General features: G+C 41.5%; 1 protein-coding gene across 1 annotated transcript in view; it reads left to right on the plus strand.

Moving 5' to 3' along the window:
- dok4 (docking protein 4) overlaps positions 1–23,544 on the plus strand; it is a 183,725-nt gene that overhangs the window by 71,082 nt on the left and 89,099 nt on the right. The window contains exon 2 of the mRNA XM_034183934.1: positions 18,565–18,672. Coding sequence (XP_034039825.1) covers positions 18,565–18,672 — 108 coding nt within the window. The remainder of the gene's footprint in view (positions 1–18,564; positions 18,673–23,544) is intronic.

Here is a 23,544-nt window from a genome sequence, read left to right on the forward strand (position 1 = left end):
AATACATTTATTAGGTGTACTTCTTGTGGTTAGAGTTAACTCAGCCACATGGGGTGTGCAGCCAGTACATTCTGAGTGCCGGTCCCAAGCCTGGATAAATGAGGAGGGTTGCGTCAGGAAGGGAATCCGGCGTAAAACAAGCCTACCCAACTATGCAGACTAAGAATCGAATTCCCATACTGGATCGGTCGCGGCCCGGGTTAACAACGTCCGCCACTGGTGCTGTTGCCCAACAGGGTGCCGGTGGAAATTGGGCTACTGCTAGGCAAAGACGATGAAGAAGAGGAGGAAAGTGTTGCCACAAACAGTGGGAGAAGAAGAAAACTAGAAGGGTGGAAATTAGAGTGGGGACTTTGAATGTTGGTAGTATGACTGGTAAAGGGAGAGAGCTGGCTGATATGATGGAGAGGAGAAAGGTAGACATATTGCGTGTGCAAGAGACCAAGTGGAAGGAAAGTAAGAGCAGGAGCATCGGCGGTGGGTACAAGTTGTTGTACCATGGTGAGGACAGGAAGAGAAATGGTGTTGGGGTCATTTTAAAGGAAGAGTATGTTAAAAGTGCGTTGGAGGTTAAGCGAGTGTCTGACAGAGTGATGAGTGTGAAGTTGGAAATTGAAGGGGTGATGATGAATATCATCAGTGCATATGCCCCACAGGTGGGTTGCGAGATGAAGGAGAAAGAAGATTTCTGGAGTGTGTTAGATGAGGTGGTGGAGAGTGTGCCCAAGCATGAAAGAGTGGTGATAGGAGCGGACTTCAATGGGCATGTTGGTGAAGGGAACAGAGGTGATGAGGAAGTAATGGGTAGATATGGTATTAAGGATAGGAATGGGGAAGGACAGATGGTAGTTGATTTTGCAAAAAGGATGTAAATGGCTGTGGTGAATACCTACTTTAAGAAAAGGGAGGAGCACAGGGTAACATATAAGAGTGGAGGAAGGTGCACACAGGTGGACTACATTCTTTATAGGAGATACAAGCTAAAAGAAATCACAGACTGTACGGTGGTGGCAGGAGAGAGTGTCGCTAGACAGCATAGGATGGTTGTTAGTAGGATGACTTTAGAGGTAAAGAAGATGAAGAGTGAGAGCTCAACAAAGGATCACATGGTGGTAGCTGATGGAGTAAGACTGTTGTGTTAAATTTAGTGAGCAGGCAAGAGAAGCACTGATTGGAGAGGAAGCAATTTTGGACAACTGGAAAAGTACTGCAGATGTGGTGAGGGAGACAGCTCAGACAGTACTGGGTATGACATCTGGACAGTGGAAGGAAGACAAGGAGACTTGGTGGTAGAATGAAGAGGTCCAGGAAAGCATAAGGAGAAAGAGGTTGGCGAAAAAGTTTTGGGATAGTCAGAGATGAAGAAAGTAGACAGGAGTACAAGGAGATGCAGCATAAGGCGAAAAGAGAAGTGGCAAAAGTGAAGGAAAAGGCATATTGCAAGCTGTACAAGAAGTTGAATAGTAAGGAAGGAGAAAAGGACTTGTACCGATTGGCCAGACAAAGGGACAGAGCTGGAAAGGATGTGCAGCAGGTTAGGGTGGTAAAAGATGCACATGGTAATGTGCCGACAAGTGAGGAGTGTGTGCTGAGAAGATGGAGGGAATATTTTGAAGAGCTGATGAATAAAGAAAATGAGCGAGAGAAAAGGCTGGATGATGTGGTGAGGGTAAATCAGGAAGTACAAGAGATTAGCAAGGAAGAAGTGAGGGCTGCTATGAAGAGTGGAAAGGCAGTTGGTCCAGATGACATTCCAGTGGAGGCATAGAAATGTCTAGGAGAGATGGCAGTAGAGTTTCTAACCAGATTGTTTAATAAAATCTTGGAAAGTGAGAGGATCAATCAATCAATCAATTTTTTTATATAGCGCCAAATCACAACAAACAGTTGCCCCAAGGCGCTTTATATTGCAAGGCAAGGCCATACAATAATTACATAAAACCCCAACGGTCAAAACGACCCCCTGTGAGCAAGCACCTGGCCACAGTGGGAAGGAAAAACTCCCCTTTAACAGGAAGAAACCTCCAGCAGAACCAGGCTCAGGGAGGGGCAGTCTTCCGCTGGGACTGGTTGGGGCCGAGGGAGAGAACCAGGAAAAAGAATGAGAGGATGCCTGAGGAGTGGAGACAAAGTGTGCTGGTTCCTATTTTCAAGAACAATGGTGATGTGCAGAGCTGCAGTAACTACAGAGGCATAAAGCTGATCAGCCACAGCATGAAGTTATAGGAAAGAGTAGTAGAAGCTAGGCTTAGAAAACAGGTGAAGATCTGTGAGCAGCAATATGGTTTCATGCCGAGAAAGAGCACTACAGATGCAATGTTTGCTCTGAGAATACTGTTGGAGAAGTACAGAGAAGGACAGAAAGAGTTATATTGTGTGTTTGTGGACTTAGAAAAAGCTTATGATAGGGTGCCAAGAGAAGAGTTGTGGTATTGTATGAGGAAGTCTGGAGTGGCAGAGAAGTATGTTAGAGTAGTGCAGGACATGTACAAGAATAGTGTGACAGCGGTGAGATGCGCAGTCGGAATGACAGACTCATTCAAGGTGGAGGTGGGATTACACCAAGGATCAGCTCTGAGTCCTTTCTTGTTTGCAGTGGTGAGGGACAGGTTGACGGATGAGATCAGAGAGGAGTCCCCATGGACTATGATGTTTGCAGATGACATTGTGATCTGTAGTGAGAGTAGAGAGCAAGTTGAGTCTAGTCTGGAGAAGTGGAGATATGCTTTGGAGAGAAGTGGAATGAAAGTCAGTAGAAGCAAGTCTGAGTACCTGTGTGTGAATGGGAGGGAGCCCAGTGGAATAGTGCAGTTACAAGGAATAGAAGTGGTGAAAGTAGATGACTTTAAATATTTGGGGTCAACTGTTCAAAGTAATGGAGAGTGTAGTAAAGAGGTGAAGAAGAGAGTGCAGGCAGGGTGGAGTGGGTGGAGAAAGGTGGCAGGAGTGATTTGTGACCGAAGAATATCAATCAATCAATCAATCAATCAATTTTTTTTATATAGCGCCAAATCACAACAAACAGTTGCCCCAAGGCGCTTTATATTGTAAGGCAAGGCCATACAATAATTATGTAAAACCCCAACGGTCAAAACGACCCCCTGTGAGCAAGCACTTGGCTACAGTGGGAAGGAAAAACTCCCTTTTAACAGGAAGAAACCTCCAGCAGAACCAGGCTCAGGGAGGGGCAGTCTTCTGCTGGGACTGGTTGGGGCTGAGGGAGAGAACCAGGAAAAAGACATGCTGTGGAGGGGAGCAGAGATCGATCACTAATGATTAAATGCAGAGTGGTGCATACAGAGCAAAAAGAGAAAGAAAACAGTGCATCATGGGAACCCCCCAGCAGTCTACGTCTATAGCAGCATAACTAAGGGATGGTTCAGGGTCACCTGATCCAGCCCTAACTATAAGCTTTAGCAAAAAGGAAAGTTTTAAGCCTAATCTTAAAAGTAGAGAGGGTGTCTGTCTCCCTGATCTGAATTGGGAGCTGGTTCCACAGGAGAGGAGCCTGAAAGCTGAAGGCTCTGCCTCCCATTCTACTCTTACAAACCCTAGGAACTACAAGTAAGCCTGCAGTCTGAGAGCGAAGTGCTCTATTGGGGTGATATGGTACTACGAGGTCCCTAAGATAAGATGGGACCTGATTATTCAAAACCTTATAAGTAAGAAGAAGAATTTTAAATTCTATTCTAGAATTAACAGGAAGCCAATGAAGAGAGGCCAATATGGGTGAGATATGCTCTCTCCTTCTAGTCCCCGTCAGTACTCTAGCTGCAGCATTTTGAATTAACTGAAGGCTTTTTAGGGAACTTTTAGGACAACCTGATAATAATGAATTACAATAGTCCAGCCTAGAGGAAATAAATGCATGAATTAGTTTTTCAGCATCACTCTGAGACAAGACCTTTCTGATTTTAGAGATATTGCGTAAATGCAAAAAAGCAGTCCTACATATTTGTTTAATATGCGCTTTGAATGACATATCCTGATCAAAAATGACTCCAAGATTTCTCACAGTATTACTAGAGGTCAGGGTAATGCCATCCACAGTAAGGATCTGGTTAGACACCATGTTTCTAAGATTTGTGGGGCAAGTACAATAACTTCAGTTTTATCTGAGTTTAAAAGCAGGAAATTAGAGGTCATCCATGTCTTTATGTCTGTAAGACAATCCTGCAGTTTAGCTAATTGGTGTGTGTCGTCTGGCTTCATGGATAGATAAAGCTGGGTATCATCTGCGTAACAATGAAAATTTAAGCAATACCGTCTAATAATACTGCCTAAGGGAAGCATATATAAAGTGAATAAAATTGGTCCTAGCACAGAACCTTGTGGAACTCCATAATTAACTTAGTCTGTGAAGAAGATTCCCCATTTACATGAACAAATTGCAATCTATTAGACAAATATGATTCAAACCACCGCAGCGCAGTGTCTTTAATACCTATGGCATGCTCTATCTCTGTAATAAAATTTATGGTCAACAGTATCAAAAGCAGCACTGAGGTCTAACAGAACAAGCACAGAGATGAGTCCACTGTCCGAGGCCATAAGAAGATCATTTGTAACCTTCACTAATGCTGTTTCTGTACTATGATGAATTCTAAAACCTGACTGAAACTCTTCAAATAGACCATTCCTCTGCAGATGATCAGTTAGCTGTTTACAACTACCCTTTCAAGAATTTTTGAGAGAAAGGAAGGTTGGAGATTGGCCTATAATTAGCTAAGATAACTGGGTCAAGTGATGGCTTTTTAAGTAATGGTTTAATTACTGCCACCTTAAAAGCCTGTGGTACATAGCCAACTAACAAAGATAGATTGATCATATTTAAGATCGAAGCATTAAATAATGGTAGGGCTTCCTTGAGCAGCCTGGTAGGAATGGGGCCTAATAAACATGTTGATGGTTTGGATGAAGTAACTAATGAAAATAACTCAGACAGAACAATCGGAGAGAAAGAGTCTAACCAAATACCGGCATCACTGAAAGCAGCCAAAGATAACGATACGTCTTTGGATGGTTATGAGTAATTTTTTCTCTAATAGTTAAAATTTTGTTAGCAAAGAAAGTCATGAACTCATTACTAGTTAAAGTTAATGGAATACTCAGCTCAATAGAGCTCTGACTCTTTGTCAGCCTGGCTACAGTGCTGAAAAGAAACCTGGGGTTGTTCTTATTTTCTTCAATTAGTGATGAGTAGAAAGATGTCCTAGCTTTACGGAGGGCTTTTTTATAGAGCAACAGACTCTTTTTCCAGGCTAAGTGAAGATCTTCTAAATTAGTGAGACGCCATTTCCTCTCCAACTTACGGGTTATCTGCTTTAAGCTACGAGTTTGAGAGTTATACCATGGAGTCAGACACTTCTGATTTAAAGCTCTCTTTTTCAGAGGAGCTACAGCATCCAAAGCTGTCTTCAATGAGGATGTAAAACTATTGACGAGATACTCTATCTCCCTTACAGAGTTTAGGTAGCTACTCTGCACTGTGTTGTTATATGGCATTAGAGAACATAAAGAAGGAATCATATCCTTAAACCTAGTTACAGCGCTTTCTGAAAGACTTCTAGTGTAATGAAACTTATTCCCTACTGCTGGGTAGTCCATCAGAGTAAATGTAAATGTTATTAAAAAATGATCAGACAGAAGGGAGTTTTCAGGGAATACTGTTAAGTCTTCTATTTCCATACCATAAGTCAGAACAAGATCTAAGATATGATTAAAGTGGTGGGTGGACTCATTTACTTTTTGAGCAAAGCCAATAGAGTCTAATAATAGATTAAATGCAGTGTTGAGGCTGTCATTCTCAGCATCTGTGTGGATGTTAAAATCGCCCACTATAATTATCTTATCTGAGCTAAGCACTAAGTCAGACAAAAGGTCTGAAAATTCACAGAGAAACTCACAGTAACGACCAGGTGGACGATAGATAATAACAAATAAAACTGGTTTTTTGGGACTTCCAATTTGGTATGGACAAGACCTAAGAGACAAGCTTTCAAATGAATTAAGCTCTGTCTGGGTTTTTGATTAATTAATAAGCTGGAATGGAAGATTGCTGCTAATCCACCGCCCCCGGCCCGTGCTACGAGCATTCTGCACAGTTAGTGTGACTCGGGGGTGTTGACTCATTTAAACTAACATATTCATCCTGCTGTAACCAGGTTTCTGTTAGGCAGAATAAATCAATATGTTGATCAATATTATATCATTTACCAACAGGGACTTAGAAGAGAGAGACCTAATGTTAATAGACCACATTTAACTGTTTCAGTCTGTGGTGCAGTTGAAGGTGCTATATTATTTTTTCTTTTTGAATTTTTATGCTTAAATAGATTTTTGCTGGTATTGGTAGTCTGGGAGCAGGCACCGTCTCTACGGGGATGGGGTAATGAGGGGGATGGCAGGGGGAGAGAAGCTGCAGAGAGGTGTGTAAGACTACAACTCTGCTTCCTGGTCCCAACCCTGGATAGTCACGGTTTGGAGGATTTAAGAAAATTAGCCAGATTTCTAGAAATGAGAGCTGCTCCATCCAAAGTGGGATGGATGCCGTCTCTCCTAACAAGACCAGGTTTTCCCCAGAAGCTTTGCCAATTATCTATGAAGCCCACCTCATTTTTTGGACACCACTCAGACAGCCAGCAATTCAAGGAGAACATGCGGCTAAACATGTCACTCCCGGTCCGATTGGGGAGGGGCCCAGAGAAAACTACAGAGTCCGACATTGTTTTTGCAAAGTTACACACCGATTTAATGTTAATTTTAGTGACCTCCGATTGGCGTAACCGGGTGTCATTACTGCCGACGTGAATTACAATCTTACCAAATTACGCTTAGCCTTAACCAGCAGTTTCAAATTTCCTTCAATGTCGCCTGCTCTGGCCCCGGAAGACAATTGACTATGGTTGCTGGTGTCGCTAACTTCACATTTCTCAAAACAGAGTCGCCAATAACCAGAGTTTGATCCTCGGCGGGTGTGTCGTCGAGTGGGGAAAACGGTTAGAGATGTGAAGGGTTGGCGGTGTACACGGGGCTTCTGTTTAGGGCTACGCTTCCTCCTCACAGTCCACCAGTCGGCCTGCTTTCCCGGCTGCTCGGGATCTGCCAGGGGGGAACTAACGGCGGCTAAGCTACCTTGGTCCGCACCGACTACAGGGGCCTGGCTAGCTGTAGAATTTTCCACGGTGCGGAGCCGAGTCTCCAATTCGCCCAGCCTGGCCTCCAAAGCTACGAATAAGCTACACTTATTACAAGTACCGTTACTGCTAAAGGAGGCGAGGAATAAGTAAACATTTCACACCCAGAGCAGAAAAGTGCGGGGGAGACAGGAGAAGCCGCCATGCTAAATCGGCTAAGAGCTAGTAGCTACGCTAAGCTAGCGGATTCCTAAAACACGCAAAGTGAATTAATGTGTAAATAATTTAGAGGTGATTCAGCAGAAGGAGTGCTTTAGTTAAGGCACGTAAAGATTACACTGGGAAACAAATCGTAATCTAGATAACTAGATCAATCTAACTGCGCAGATTAAACAGCTAACAGATACAGAAAAACACCGCTGTGCTCCGGAACAGGAAGTGATACAATACCGCAGTGAGAGCCAACCACCAGTAGAGGCAAGCAAATCAGCAAGATTGAAGGGGAAAGTTTACAAGACAGTAGTGAGACCAGCTATGTTGTATGGTTTAGAGACTGTGGCACTAACAAAAAGGCAGGAGGCAGAGCTGGAGGTGGCAGAGCTGAAGATGTTGAGATTCTCTTTGGGAGTGACAAGAATGGACAAGATTAGGAATTAACTTATCAGAGGGACAGCTCAGGTGGGACGGTTTGGGGACAAAGTCAGAGAGGTGAGATTGAGATGGTTTGGACATGTGCAGAGGAGGGACACAGGGTATATAGGGAGAAGGATGCTGAGGATGGAGCCACCAGGCATGAGGAGAAGAGGGAGGCCAAAGAGGAGGTTCATGGATGTGCTAAGAGAGGACATGCAGGTGGTTGGTGTGACAGAGGAAGATACAGAGGTGAGATGGAAACGATTGATCTGCTGTGGCGACCCCTAACGCGAACAGCCAAAACACAAAGAAGAAGACTTGTTGTGGTTAGAGTTCCAGATGGGACCGGACCAGTTCAGGCGATGGACTCAAATGCTGGGAGCAAGGACGAGACAGGAGTGAATGAAAGGAGACTTATTTATAATCATGGATTTACAAAAGAGTAAATAGTGCTGGAGCCGGTGCCTGCAGAGCCGACACAGGGCCCGCTTGTAGCGGTGGAAAGCCGGGAGCTGCAGTGCACATGGAGCCAGGCTTGAGAGTTAGTGAGTGGGAATGAAACCCAGGAGTGTGGTACATGAACCAGAGCCAGGTGAGATGCTCAGAGCTGAGGAGGGAGGAACGTTCTGAGAAACGAGGAGAACAAAGGTGAGTGATTGCACTCGTAACACCAGAAGCCTTTAAACAACAGAATGTTCACAGGAAGGCATAATGCAAGAATGTTCACAGTTCCAGAATTATTCACAGAGGTCAGCAGCAGCGTGTCTTATGATGTTTAATTTGGCTTTAGGAATGTCTTGGAAATTCTTAGTAGTTCTGTATAACAGTTCATACTGTTCTTGGAAATGCACAGTCACTGAAAGGAGCAGAATGAGAGGTGGAATCTCACAAACTCAGAGACGGCAGGAAGCCCTGAGGCAGAATGCAGATGAGCAGTGGCACCGCTGCGAGTTCCAAAGTAACATGTAGTGCAGGTAGTGGCATGGAAGCCAGGGGACGCTGCAGTGTGGAAGCCACGCAGGAAGGCATCCGGAAACACCACATGTCAAAGAGCTCTATTACGGAAAATAAAGGTGCCAGGTTACCCTTGAGAGGAGCTGCAGGAAGCTCAGACGTGGCACAAAGGCATCTCAGGGAATCTCTCAGAAGACAGGGCGCATGGAAGCATCAGAGTTGAAGTAGCGGTATCTCAAAGTAGTATCTGGCAGGTAGCAAAGTCAAGGTAGATTCTGGCGTAGGCAAGGTCATAGAAGAATCTGACAAAGACTGAGCTCAAAGCTGGGGTTTAAGTAACCCGCTCATGCTCATGAATCTCAGGTGCGAGGAGATGATGAGTTTCAAGTGCAGCTCGGCTCTGCAGCACGCCACCTGGAGGGAAAACAGACAAACAACACACAAGAGGAGAGACAAGGCAAGGGCAAAGGTTGACCACAACAGTGTTTGTGTCCTTAGGCGTTGTTGCTGCATGCTTTATAACAAATATTAGCCTGAAGCTCACATAGCTATGTGTAAAAAATATTGTCATTGCAGTGGAAAACCAACTCTTCTGTAACTAGTTAAGTGGTGTTTTATTCTTTCAATGCAACTATTAAAAAATCCACTATTGCTATATTATCCATCATGAAATTTGTTATCCATCCACTTTTGTTTTTGTTATGGTACAATAGGGGGACATGGAATTACACTGGTTTTAGCAGTTTGAACAGCTTCACAATGGCAGCGCTTAAACACCAAAACTCTGAGCAGCATATCACGTGTGTATTTCATTTGAAAATACTGGGTAAATATCGAGTTGATTTGCAGCTGGATGAGCAGTGGAAACGGGAGACCAGCGTTCACAAGGAGAAGGTAAAGAAGAGCCACTACATCTTGAAGTGTCTTATTGACTGTGTCATCTTTTTGGGACAACAAGACTACCAGGGAGGTAGTCAGGAGATATACCTGGTAGTCAGGATGATATTGTTGCATGCCTGTGGCATGGAGTGAAGTGTGGCCATTGCGTTGTCCTACACAGCATGGATATTGTTTACATAAGTTATAGCTGACTGTTGTCTATTGAAGGCCCTGACTGAAACCCCACGACATGCCACTGTCAAATGGGCCAACGGCATTCCTCTGTTGGTCTTGGTTGAGCTTCAAAGGGTTCAGCTGTCTGACAGAAACCAGCCACTCTCATGACAAAGGTTTCAGTGAGGAACCAGGCAGGAGTGTCCGCTTTCTCCTTTATTATTTGCTATAAGCATGGAACATGTATCAGTGGGTGGAATAGACTACAAGATCTTGCTCTATGCTCATGATGTGATACTGTATATTACCAACCTGCTGACCTCTGTTCCTGCACTTTTCGATTGCCTGGGGGACTTTAGAAAGGCATTAGGCTGTAAGGTCAATGAAGTGGCAAGCAATGATGCCGGTTGGTGACAGGCTGAGAGAATTGGATAAAGTTGCTTTGTTTAATTGGTCCACCCAAAGATTTAAGTATTTAGGCACAATGATTACACCACAAACCTCACAATTGTATGTTGAAAACTATGGGAAACTGATTCTGACAATAAAATCTGATTTGGCTTGTTGGGAAATTCTTCCATTATCCCTAATTGGGAGAATAGAAACAGTCAGGATGAATCTCCTTCCTCGTCTGTTGTATCTTTTTCAGGCCCTGCCTATTAGAATCCCACCCTCTACCTTTAAAATGTTTGACAAAATGATGTCTTCATTGTATTCAAGGGAGGAAGCCTAGAGTCTGAATGAAATTATTATGTAGTCCACAAAAAAAAATGGAGGTCTAGGTTTGCCCAACTTAATATATTATTGGGCAGCACAGATACATGGATGAGTAGAATGGGTATCTTAGGATGTAGAAACAAATTGGATTAACCCTCTGGAGTCAAATGACGTGCCCTCAAATGGACGGAGCACACAATCTACTCCACTCTGTCTGTTTGAATGCATGTTGAATGCGGAGACTTAAACCTCCACACCACTTTTTAAATTTTGTTAATAGGCAAAATATAACTTGAATTATGATTAATAATTTACACGTGTTTATTGGGGATAATATTCTCATATTCGCTGTGCGTTTTGCAAACAGCTGCAGCAAAAACAACTGCTTTCCTGATTCAGCTGCAGGAGCAAGAAGGATGGCATGAAATACGACTCCCTCAACTGCAGCAGGAGAGAGGGGTGTTAACATTGGTGGAAAACTCAAGAACTAACTAATCCTGGTCCACAACATCATGTGGGTTTGATGACAATACACAGACCCCACGTGTGTGTGTGTGTGTGTGTGTGTGTGTGTGTGTGTGTGTGTGTGTGTGTGTGTGTGTGTGTGTGTGTGTGTGTGTGTGTGTGTGTGTGTGTGTGTGTGTGTGTGTGTGTGTGTGTGCGCGCGCACGTGTTTTGCGAACGGGACTCTTCTTCCGTGTGTCTCTGTCTGCGACAGCAAACAACTAAAAAAGATACACAATTTTACAGATACACAATCACTGGTGTAAAATATATTACCTAATAAACAATGATCCCCAGTCCATATAATTTGATTGCTAAGAAAAGAAAATTGTGGTTTAATGTGGAGCAAAATGCAGATACAAACACTTTTGAAAGCGGTGATATTTGCCGTGCTTGGAGTGTGTTTTATTGTGTGTGATGTGTGTAGTTGGTGTGTGGTGTAGTTTTTTTATTCATTTAGTGCGTCAAAATAATCAGGTGTCTTGGAGCAGTGCGTCGAGTCTCTTTATTTTTTAACTGCAAGTGTGGAGCACGTCATCAGTCTGATGAGTGATCAGTCTGATGACGAAGTGCACTTTATTGTTCTGGTTTAGACAAACGACAGCAGGTGGATCCACCAATCTGTGCGCACAGATTTACACAGTGGATTGGACCGCGTGCTTTTCGTTCCATTTTCTCCGGGACTCATGCATTTTGCTCCAGCTCCAAGTCCTAGAGCCCAGCAGGGTGGAGACACATGAGCTCAGGTAGAGACTTAACCCCCCAAAAGCCCAAAACACCTTTTTATTTTGTTTTGTTTTTTGTTTTTGTTTTTTGACCATTAATACAGCCAGGACAGTCTGTAGCAATACCAATAATAAAAATGCTACAAAAATCAGGAATTGGGGAAATATACACATCGATATTGAGGTGGAATATCTGTACAAATTGTTGGAGCTTCTGCATTGAACAGGAATTGTTTTTCTGAGTGGCACAAATATAATTTGTATGGCATCGTATTGCATGTAAAAAATGCCTGAAGTGTTTCCTGCATTTCAATGTGAATTGTTGTATATAACTTCATTTATGTTACACTTTGACATGTTTTTGAAATTTACAATTCATATTTACATTCTAAGTTATGAAAATTGTTCATTAAACATATTTCAGGTTTTCACAATAAAAAAAACAAAAAAAAAAATTTTTTTCTGATTCAAATTTTAGGTTTTGGGGTGAATATTGGGTCCACTCTTTTAATGCAGTTTGACAGAATGAAACAAAAACTGTAAAGTCTAAAAATGTACAAAACCATGCTTCCCAAATTGTCCCACTGGAGACCGCGCCTTTTTTAGAACAAAAGAAATGGAGAAATAAATAAATATGAGTGGATGATGTGTACACAAGTGTGGGCGCAGGTGAGGAAGAAAATTGGTGCACCTTTATTTTAAACTCTTTTCAACAGTTGCAGGATAAATTTGGTTTAGGTTATAGTGACTTTTTTTTTCAGTATTTACAAATACCAGATATTGTCATGTGCAGAATGGGGTACCTTGAAACAACAGCCTACTCCAATTGAGCACTTTTTGATTAAGGTTATTGAAGAAAAAAAGTAAGGTTTCACACTCCTTTTCACACTCCAAGGTTAAAATAATATTGAGTATGTATAAGCACTTACAATCTCACCTGTCTGATAATTCATTGGACTTGAAGGTGAAGTGGGAGTTAGAGGCAAACACAATTACTGAGGTTGAAGAATGGGATGTGAAAGAGGCCATAAAATCACTAGCAGTCCAACATGGAAGGAGTCACTTGGAAAGTTAAGTTGAGATTCTTTAGGACACCTTCCAATATTTTTAAAAATGATGACACTAAAACTAATCTGTGTTGGAGGGATTGAAAACAAATTGGTGACGACTTTTTTGGGACTGTTTCTCCCTGAAATCTTACTGGCAAGGGATTCAAGCAGAGATTCGAGTCATACAAACTTACTGCTTGATCCAAAATATTATATTATAGGGTTGACTCTAATGGGTGGTTTGAAGAAAAGGGCATTTCAGTTACTTCAGATTTGTTTACTGGTGGTGAGGAAAATGATAACACAGTCTTGGTTAAAAGCACTACCTCCCACTCTGCTTCAGTTACTTAAATTTTTATCATATGCCAATTGTGGGACAGTGTAAAATAATTTGCAGGATGTACCCGTATTATTTTCAGCGGGCTGGAATACTGTTTTTGAATTTGCTGAATGACTTTATTCTATTTGTTCTTACTTCAGTATGCTGTAATTGTGCATTGAGTTGACAAGAATGTTGCCGTTTTATTTGAGCATTCATTGTGAAAGGCCGTTTGCTGTTATGTGTTTTACTGGTTGTGAGACTTCAGTGCTAACTAGCGACCGAAGGTGACGACTAGTTGTCACTGATACTCGGCCTCTGTGGAGGATCCTCGTTTACCACTGGATTAACTTTCTGTCAAACACACGTCAGTATCACATGCATTGAGAAAATTTCACATGCATCCTAGTCATAATGCCATGCTACTTTGTGTGAAATTTTCTGATCAATAATTTCTCAATTATGTGCATTCACACACACACACACACACACACACACACACACACACACACACACACACACACACATTAGCCTCACTCCTGGGAGTGGAACAGTGGTAATAAACCCTAACTCTATGAGGCATTCTATATGGCCATAAGTGCAGCTATTAATTCCTAAAAGCTCTGGTGGAGCTGCTCGCTGGCCACACATCAGACTGTGATTGTACCGGACAACATCACTGTGTGAACGTCAACAGCTCGCACTTCAAAACCTGATCGGTAGATGCTCCCTGGATAGTGATTCTTGAAGGATCACGTGTTTCATCATGATGCCGTGTGCCTCATGGTGGGACAAATACATTAGTGTAGATTATTTTGAAGAGAGAATTGTATTTATGAGGTCTATTAGAAAAGTATCTGACCTTATTTTTTTCAAAAACCACATGGATTTGAATCACGTGTGATTGTGTCAGACAAGCTTGAACCCTCGTGCGCATTGCGTGAGTTTTTCCACGCCTGTCGGTTGCGTCATTCGCCTGTGAGCAGGCTTTGAGTGAGGAGTGGTCCACCCCCTCGGCGGATTTTCATTGTCAAGAAATGGCGGAATGATTTGGGCTTTTTTTCCATCAGAATTTTTTCAGAAACTGTTAGAGACTGGCACCTGGAAACCATTCGAAAAATTTATCTGGCTTTCGGTGAAAATGTTATGGGCTTGGTAGAGAATAAGGAGTGTTACTGTTGCTTTAAGGATGGCCCCCAGCGGCTGTGGGGCGCGCCGCACTCCGAAGCCGCCATCGACAGGCTGAACGACCATTTCATTTCTAAACGGATGGCTGTCTGGATCCGTGACCATCGTGTGCCATTTCTCTGGTTATCACAAGAGCTGGACATCAATGATTTTCCGGCAGATTTCACTTTTAACAAGAGATTTTGTCATGGAAAGCCGAGCGGAGGCTTCGCGCGTCCCGATGGATTCGCTACTGGAGTGAGACAAAACCACCTCCGTTTTGGTCTCACAGGACGGCTTTGAGATGGCGTTCAGACAGCTGTCGGTGGTTTTTCCATCGAGTGATTATCCGAGAAATTGTGGATGTGCCTGGACATGCCAGAACATGTCCCGTGAGGCTTCATCACGGCGTTGCTGTGCGCCATGCAGCACCGCCGCAACGCGCAAAGCCTCCGCTCCTCTTTCCATGACAAAAACTCCTGTAACAGTGGAATGTGCCGTTCATTTCCAAACTGGACGCTGTGTTTTATCCGGGACGTCGTCTGACTAGCACAGGAATTGTGAAAAGACGTGAGCATCAGCACTTTTCCGGCACATTGAGACAGATGTGTGCACTGCGATAAATAAATACCACAGTAACACTTGCTGTGCCTCGCAGTCCATCGAGTCAGTGCTTATCTCCAGGTTGTGGAGAATGAAGCGACTGAGAATCGATGACTGCTCCCAGATGGGACACTCATCCATCACAGGTTCCTCCCCAGCCGAGACTTGTGCCCATTTACACCCGATGAACTGAGACAAGGTGTCATGCTCAAGGATACAGATGAGTCATCTCAAGGGTTTACAGTCTGGTACAAAAAATGGATTTTGGTTTCTGTAGCTATTTTACTCCTCCTTGACAACTGTACAGGGGTGATTTTTTTTTCTGACCTCTCAATATAAGACGTTTTTTCCATAATTAAGGGCACAACAGTTTTGCTGAGCCAAGAGTTCAGACTCAGAGTGTCGGCCAGACAGACGGCACTGGCTGTAGCTGCTGGCTGTTCTGGAGGACTGTGTCTGTTCTTTGAGCATTTTATTACAAATATCTGTAATAATGTGACTTGTTGCATGGTTAAGTCTCCTAATGCATCATCTGAGATGTCAGCATGCCAGTCTATCCCTCAATGAAATTTTCGTGTCATTTCTTTTTGGATGCCGATGGTGTTAGTACTTTTAGCAGCTATCGGTAGCTTGATGACATTAAGGTCCAGTTAATCCATGATTACTGAGGAAATAAGTGAGTCATAATTTAAAAAGCAAACCATTATGAGAACCACTGCCCAGTCCCCAAAAATATGATAAACACCTGAACCAGGGTTAGTCTGTTAGCTTGTCCGTAACTCATAGACACCCCGTCTTCCAGCTTCATTCACCCAGATCCAAAAACAGCTAAAAAAATAAATAAATAAATAAATCAAAAAACAGTTTTAATATGGCTCTTCTGGGTCTGTACAGAAAAGGTATGGGTGATGTCAGGCAGGGTTTGTCCAGGATATATGCACTCTGTGGTCACAAACTCACAACATGTCGACCATTTTACGGCCTTCATCAGAATGCAGACATAACTACTACTGTTGCATATTTTATTCTTCCAAATACGACTTGCATCTTCTTTTTATAGTGTCGGTAAAGTTCTGTGGGCATTGAAAAATCAACACCTGTGACCACAGATGGAAGTTGAAAATTGTTTGAGGAAGAAAACATCATTATTTCAGATGATCTGTTTGACTCTGCTGCCGGTGCTACAGCACAGTTCAAGGTTGTGCTAACAGTGAGATTGGCGAATCAACATGCTTTTCCTCTTCCTTCATGTTTGTGGGCCCCTTGGGGATTACAGTGGCTCCAAACGGTTTCTCATCAGTTTTGTCTTTGAAGCTGTGAGGAGGAACTATAAAGACTTTGTCTGCCACCCCTCAGTCTCTTCTCTTTAATGTCATTTTTGGCCGGTGTGTCTGCTGACAGATGATCACTTCAGAACAAAAGATGATGATGAAGGATGAGGAGGCTGCGCTGAATGCAGATAATGTCAAAGAAAACAAAAGGTGGGCGGGGGTGTACACAAGCAGGCTGGTCAATGTCCAAAAGCAGGAACCATCAACATGCAGTATAGTCTGTTAGGTTTTACAGTTTGATCCCAAAGCTGTCACAGGGCAGTCATTCAGTCATTTATACAGACATCCTTTTATTGAGAGGCAACACATCAGGTCCCCATCACTGGTTCTGGACCCCATCAAACAGACATGCAGCCCTTGTCCATGGGCACAGTGTCAGTGGTGGTTCACAGCCAGTGCCAATTTCTGAACCCGTTCTATGCGTTTCCATACAAGACTTTTAAAAACTTTTTAAAAAGGCATTTAGTGATGCTGAAGGTGGTTTCAGTGACACCTAGAGGTAAGGTTTCATATTGCAAGCTATGCAATAGCCTGTTGGAGGACCACCAGACTGTACGTATACTTCAACAGGTAGATTGACTGGACTGATGTTTTACTGTTTATTTGTAAAACATGACTCATTTTATATAAAATCAAGTGAAGCATTTGCATTCAGGTCATATATATTTGGACAGTGGCACAATTTTATTATGAAAGGTTTTGCCTACAGCACGATTATTTCAATAACAAGCAAGATACCAAAGTGAAACTGGTCTGAGAATCATTCTTTATTTCTTAGTTATCACGAGTCCAAACGGTTTTCACCTCCAATTTCAGGCATGTGCAGAGCCGTTTTCAGTGTAACATGCAGTAGTCATTAAGAAAATTGTGACATACATGCTGTTACTGAATTTTTCATGGTGGATTGTGCACCCGTGGGCAATGAGCACGTTTACATGACTGTAATAATCAGGTAACTGTTAGTAATCAGATAACTGTAATAATCTGATCTCACGCGTTAACATGCACTTCAGTAATCCGATAACCAGAAAAACCGGGTTTACATGATTTCAGTTCATAAGATGGATTTCTTTCAAAGTGGAGAAAGAAGAAAGAGCAGTTCTTAAAGAAAAAGCATAGACTTTGCTCTCCATCTGTTCATCACCGAGAAATTTGCTCTTTAGAACACTGAAACAACACATAGGAACGTTCAAGGACACAATTTTTTTGGACACACAACAGACTTCCAGAACTTTGTGATCTGATGAAAGATGTCATGAGGCCCAGTGAGACAGCAGTCCATCCCCCTGAGTGAAAGTTGCTTTTACACATGCACAGATGTAAAACGATTAAATAAATCAGATTAATGGTTTCATGTACTTAAGAAATCAGAGTATTGGGCAGAATTCCAGGTGTGTTAATTGGATTTTTCCAGTGGTGGGCACAGCTAACTAAAAAGTTAGCTTCAATAACTGCTAATCAGCTAACTGGAAAGTTAGCTTTTAAAACGCCAAATCAATAAACCACTAAAAAATTTAGTAGAAGCTACAGCTAACTGTTAACTTTCAGTATTGTCTTAGGTACACTCTCAGCTTCTGACAAGCCGGTTTTGAGTTTAAGTACTGCCAATGCTTCTGATTAGAATCAAAGACGATCGCAAACCCAACACAACCAATGAGCCAGTCTTTGTGCACTCTGCCCACTGCTGTAGGAAAGAGTCATTTTCCATTCACAGCATACAGTGGTCCAGTCGTGAGGCAGACGTCCTGAAAAGGAAACCATGTTTGACTTATGGTTTTGATTTACAAACCAAATTAATCCGGATAGTTTAAGTACATTAATGTCAAGTCTGTCATTTGTACAACATGAAAATATCACACATATCTTTTAATTATAAAATAATGCACTAATTCTGAAGTTTTGAACATTAACACACAGAGATGCCAAAATGCATTATGGGTAAACCTTGCTTCCTTCCGATCACTGATTGGTTGATTCATTACATGTAAAATAAAAATGAGGAAAAAATGTTTTACAAATAAATGTGTATTTCTAAAATTTATTTTTTTTTCATTTGTTTAAAAAAAAAAGGCATTTGCAAAACTGAAAACAAGATACCTGAAAACTGAAAACAAGATACTGCCAGGTTTTCAGGGTTTTGGTAGTTCTTGTAGCACATATTCTGGTCTCTGATGATTAAGGGAGAGAAGTTCCTTTCCTCAGGGCCTCATTGGTCTCCCTGCAATCAGTACCCCTTTTACTGCTGTGTGAAGAGGAAGGGCCATCGGATTCTAGTTCCAGCCTGTTCTAGTTCCATCGAGCCACCATGAACAGTAAAACAGATATCAAAGTAACTTTGAGCTTATGTCCTGTATTTTTGTGTACATCTTCCAGATCTATCGGCGCTGTTGGCTGGTGTTCAAGAAGTCATCCAGTAAAGGACCTCGGCGTCTGGAGAAATATCCTGATGAGAAGTCGGCCTACATCAGAGCCTGTCCTAAGGTGTGTGTGCACCCACAACTACGAAACTAACAACCACCAGATGCATATTTTTGCATCAGAGCTCAGCAGCAAGCAACAGTTCTTTGTTTCACACAACACTGTTCTTCAACAGGAGGTGTAAGTTAAAAAGAAAAAAACTGAGTCCCAATTTCTAAACCAGGAGGTGGTGGCAAACCTGATGTGTGGCTGTTTTACAGAAGTTGTCAGTTATTACTGTCAGGTTAACCACCAAACCTAGTCAAGACATTGATGACCTGTAGGACAATGTTCTGAAATCCACATTGTTGTCTTCATGCGTCCTTTAAGAGTCATCACAGTTGGAGTCAGTTGGAGTTGTGTGGGAGTAAAAGTGAGGCCCAAATAAGGCTGAAAGGATGAGTCGAGTAACTAATTCGATTACAAAAAATGTTCAAGGCAAATTCTGTGCCTTGAAGCTCTGTTTAATGTTGTAGTAAATATGCCAGGCCTGTGTGTGGCGGTGTAACATCTCCAGAAATAAACAGAAGAAGACTACAGCATGCGCATAAGCCGTGTAAGAGCTAATCATTGTAGCACCAAAAGCTACAACTCTGCAACGTCAAATAAATAAAGTGTAAAATAAAGTGTTTTAAGAGAAAGAGGGTCCACGCTGATCATCTGAAATATACTTACTGCGCATTTAAAGAAAAGCAGTGCGTTTACTTATTTTTAAAACACACGGTTTGGTCCACCGGCTGCGCTCCATTCTCCGTTTACTTTAAGTCAAGTTTTCATTGACAGGGTGCAGAGCGGATTTATCAGTGTGACTTTTGTGGAAAAGCTGCACTCCGGAGACCAGTTTTTCACAGGCTGTGCTCACGTTCACGTGCAGCCTGACTGACTGAGGATTACACCACCTGTCTGCGCTTACCGTCCGGTGTCAGGAGAGTGCTCAGCTCCTGACACCATGAAAATTCTAAAACTTGTAAAGACGTGAAAAAATAAATAATTACCCAGGAATATTACATTATTCGTGGGTAATAAATAATTACCCAGGAAAATAGAAAGGGATACACTAAATTTGACAATCTATGTGATGGCACAGCGACATTGCTTAGGGAGAGCCCTGGACTATCAATGTTGTTTAAAAATGCAAAATTACTTTTTATCCGATTACTCGATTATTCTGGTGAATAATCGATAGAATACTTGATTACTAAAATAATCGATGGCTGCAGTGCTCTGAGGGCACATTGGCTTTGATAAGGTGTCTTCCAAATAGTTCCAAATGTTCTTTTATTACCTATTCATGTGACTTACAATGTCACCAAGGAACATTGAGTTTGGATGTCTCCATTTCCTGAGCTCAATTCTATGACTTTTTGATATTCCTGAGTGAATTCTGAAATCTGTCCAGGGATGTGTTTTAGCTTCTTCTCTGTTCAGTATTTGCATGAATGAGGTGGAGAGGAAGGTCTTGGAGTCTACACTGTTTAAAAAAACAAAAGCAAAACAAAACTGGCAACTGCAGTTGCCAGAAAATCCAGTTTAAAAAAATACATACAATAAAAACATGCAAATGCTTTTAAACCTTGCTGTATAAAGCTGTTGTATTTTACAAAAAAAATCACCTTTTAAAGCAGTGAATCCAACAGTTTTTTTTCTAAATTAACATTATCTTTCTGTTTTAAAACATTCAGTTCAATCAGTTTTAAACTGCTTTATTGTTCGTTTTATACGCATTAACAAACTTATTGTACATTGAATCCCATTCAATGAGATTTTGTTGTGCTGTTATAGTTTTGCTTAGGGCTATCACAGGAGGTTTGGAATGGGATTCCCATGATGTTTTTTTTTTCCTAATACACCAGTCACAGTAGAATAAAAATAGAACAGCAGGCTCCTTGTGACAAGGGAAAAAATGGTGGCCACGTGTTGCAGTGAATCATGTTACTGTTGGTGACCAGTTGCCAGGAATTGCAGGTACCATGTTCAGGCATTGACATTAAGCTTTTTGGTGTACTTGTTCATAGGACAAGTAACCCTGGCGGTTTACTTGTTCCATAGGAAAAGCTGGTTGTCTGGATAAGTGAGCGCCGCAGGCGTGAGTCACGTGAAGCGTGCCGAAGGCACGCGATACATACACCAATGGTGCATGTCAGCTAGGGGTGTCTGGGGGCATACTACTCTGGAAGTACTGAAATTACACTTTTTCATAAATTGCTTCTCTCCTGTGTGGGTGGTAAAATTGAATTTCCAAAAAATACATTTTATTACATATTGCATGCATAGCTCCTAGCCTTTTAATCCGTTAACCAAGACATAGCTCATAATGTTTCTCTCCTGTGATTGTTCATAATTGGGGAAAAAATTTAAATAATTGGTAAATGCCAATATAGATCTGCTTCTCTTCTGTGTGTTTTCTGAATTCATCACTCTTCAATGCACGATCATTTGCCAGTATGTATTTTATAAAGCAAATCAAATTATTTTATTTCGACATTTAAAAATGCCTTACTGGTCCGCAATTGAAGGAAAATCCCGACTTCTTTTTGTATTTTTCTGTCTATGTTAAGAAAATAAATGACATTGAAAAGTTTAAAAACACATTAATATTTGATGGACATAACATTTGCTGTCTTCTTTAAAAATGACACACTGTACCTGTGCAGAGTTTTTTCTGTCATGTTGACAGTTTAGGTTTTTTCAACATTTTTGAGTGGAATTGCATACTTATTTAAAAAAACAAACAAACAATATAACCCCTAATTGTCTTGTTTGAACAAGAGCTAAATCTGGACTGATTTGATTGTCAAATCAGAATCAAATTTATTGCCAAGTAAGTTCTCACATACAAGTAATTTGATCTGGTGTCATTGGTGCAGAAACAACAATAATAAAAAGAAAATGAAAAAAAATAATTCTGGAAGAAGTAAAGGAGTAAGTCTGCTCTTTTAAAGATGAATCCTGGATGAAAAAAAACTTTACTGTTTCACTGAGGCTGTGTGGTGAAGATGATTGTTGATTAAAATTGTTTTGCTGCTTTTTTACAGCTGTAGCGTCTGCTAACACTTTTTCCTCCTATCTCTCTCTCTTCTCTCTCCTCCCTCTCTGTCAGGCACGGCGGGTGCCAGGCACCCGAAGTGTCAGGACCCAAAATGCAAACTCTCGAACTAGGCTTGGATGTAGAAGAAATCATAGTCTTTAATACAGGCTCTGGTTCGGTACACAGGTGATCAGTCGGTGAGGCAGAAGCACAAACAGGGTCAGGCAAAAACGCAGTCATGGGCAACTCACCCGGAAACCAAACGTTTTTTGAATGCTCATATAACGTTTGCATGCAAACGTTTGCAAACATGCCATGAAAACTGCATGAACATCAGATGAACAAAGAATGAGGACAGGTAATGTTTGCACATAACATTATATGAACATTATACAAATGTTCACAAATGTTCGCAAACATCGTATGGACAGCTGAAGCAGAACATTCAGTGAACATCTGTATAATGTTCATGTAACATTTTTGTATGCAAACATTATATGAACATTATACAAATGTTCTTCAACTGTTCATATGTTTGTGGACATTTGTATAATGTTCATATAATGTTCATATATGAACATTATATGTTCACTAATTGCAAGCTGGACATGTCCTGCTTCAGCTGAACATTACAGAAATTTTCATTAATTGCAATCAATGAAAATTTCTGTAATGTTCAGCTTAAGCAGTCCCACTTCAGCTGTTCATGTTTGTATGTTATATATGCCAACATTATACATTTACATGCAGGCATTGGCCTACAATTTGATTGTATGAAAGGTTTACTCTCTATATTGAAAACCAAAAAGTGAAGTAAAACAAACTATGAATGTTTCAAAATTCAGTGTTTTATTCCGATGACTTGGAAATTAAATGAAACAAACCACCCCAAATCTTTTCATGCAGACATGAAACTTAAGTTATAACACACTGCAAGCAATATTTCCAGAGGAAAAAAAATTTAAAAAAGTGAAAAAAAAAATACTGCAAGTTTTATTACATACAAAAGTTGAAAACAGTATGGCAGTCAGATACAACACAATGGAAATGAGCATTATGCTTTATTATATTATCTGTGACATTGAAACATTCACCACATTTTAACGGAGTCTGCAAAAAACAAAAAGAAAAGAAAAAAAAGGCGTATCTCCATGTGGGGAAACTGCTCCTCGACCGAGGGAAATGGTAACTTATGGCACTATGGTGGTTGTTTTTTTTTTTTTTTTTTTTTTTTTTTTTATATGTGGTTTTGGCACTGATCTGACACCCTACAGTTTGGAATTCTGCCATGACCTGATGTCATGGTGCATCTCTACTCTGATTGGCTGTCATCACAGTCATCTAAATAATCCACCTCCAGTACCTCTTCAGATTCAGATTCAGAAGACGACACCCCGGGTGCAGACAGAACTCCATGTGTCTTCTGAAGATTCATTAATGGAAAAAGAGGCTGTTGTCTGGTAGAGCACTCTGGAGATGAGGCCGGAATGTCCTCCTCAGCGTACTCACCAGAGTAGAGAGGCCTACCATTGACAGAGCTGATGGCAATGGCTGGGTTGATTATGGTGTCCTCAGTTGTTTTATTCTCCAACTTTTGCTGGTCAGGAAAAAGTTCAGGATGGTCTTGTCTATACTTCCTTGATTCTGCTCTGTTGGGACAGCTTCGGATCACAGTACTAATTGTAGAAATTATAGTGTTACTGTCCATTGATGTAATAGCTATTACAGCTGCCATGACAACCCTATAAATTTGTGGAAGATCCCTGGCAAGGCTGCCTTTGGCAGTTCCCGACTTTCCCTGACTGCTGAAGCACTGCCAGAGATAAACTGGGGCTATAGCATACAAGCAGTCCCTGACAATGCTGGTT

The sequence above is a fragment of the Thalassophryne amazonica genome, chromosome 2 (assembly GCF_902500255.1).
Source record: "Thalassophryne amazonica chromosome 2, fThaAma1.1, whole genome shotgun sequence".
NCBI classification, from domain to species: domain Eukaryota; kingdom Metazoa; phylum Chordata; class Actinopteri; order Batrachoidiformes; family Batrachoididae; genus Thalassophryne; species Thalassophryne amazonica.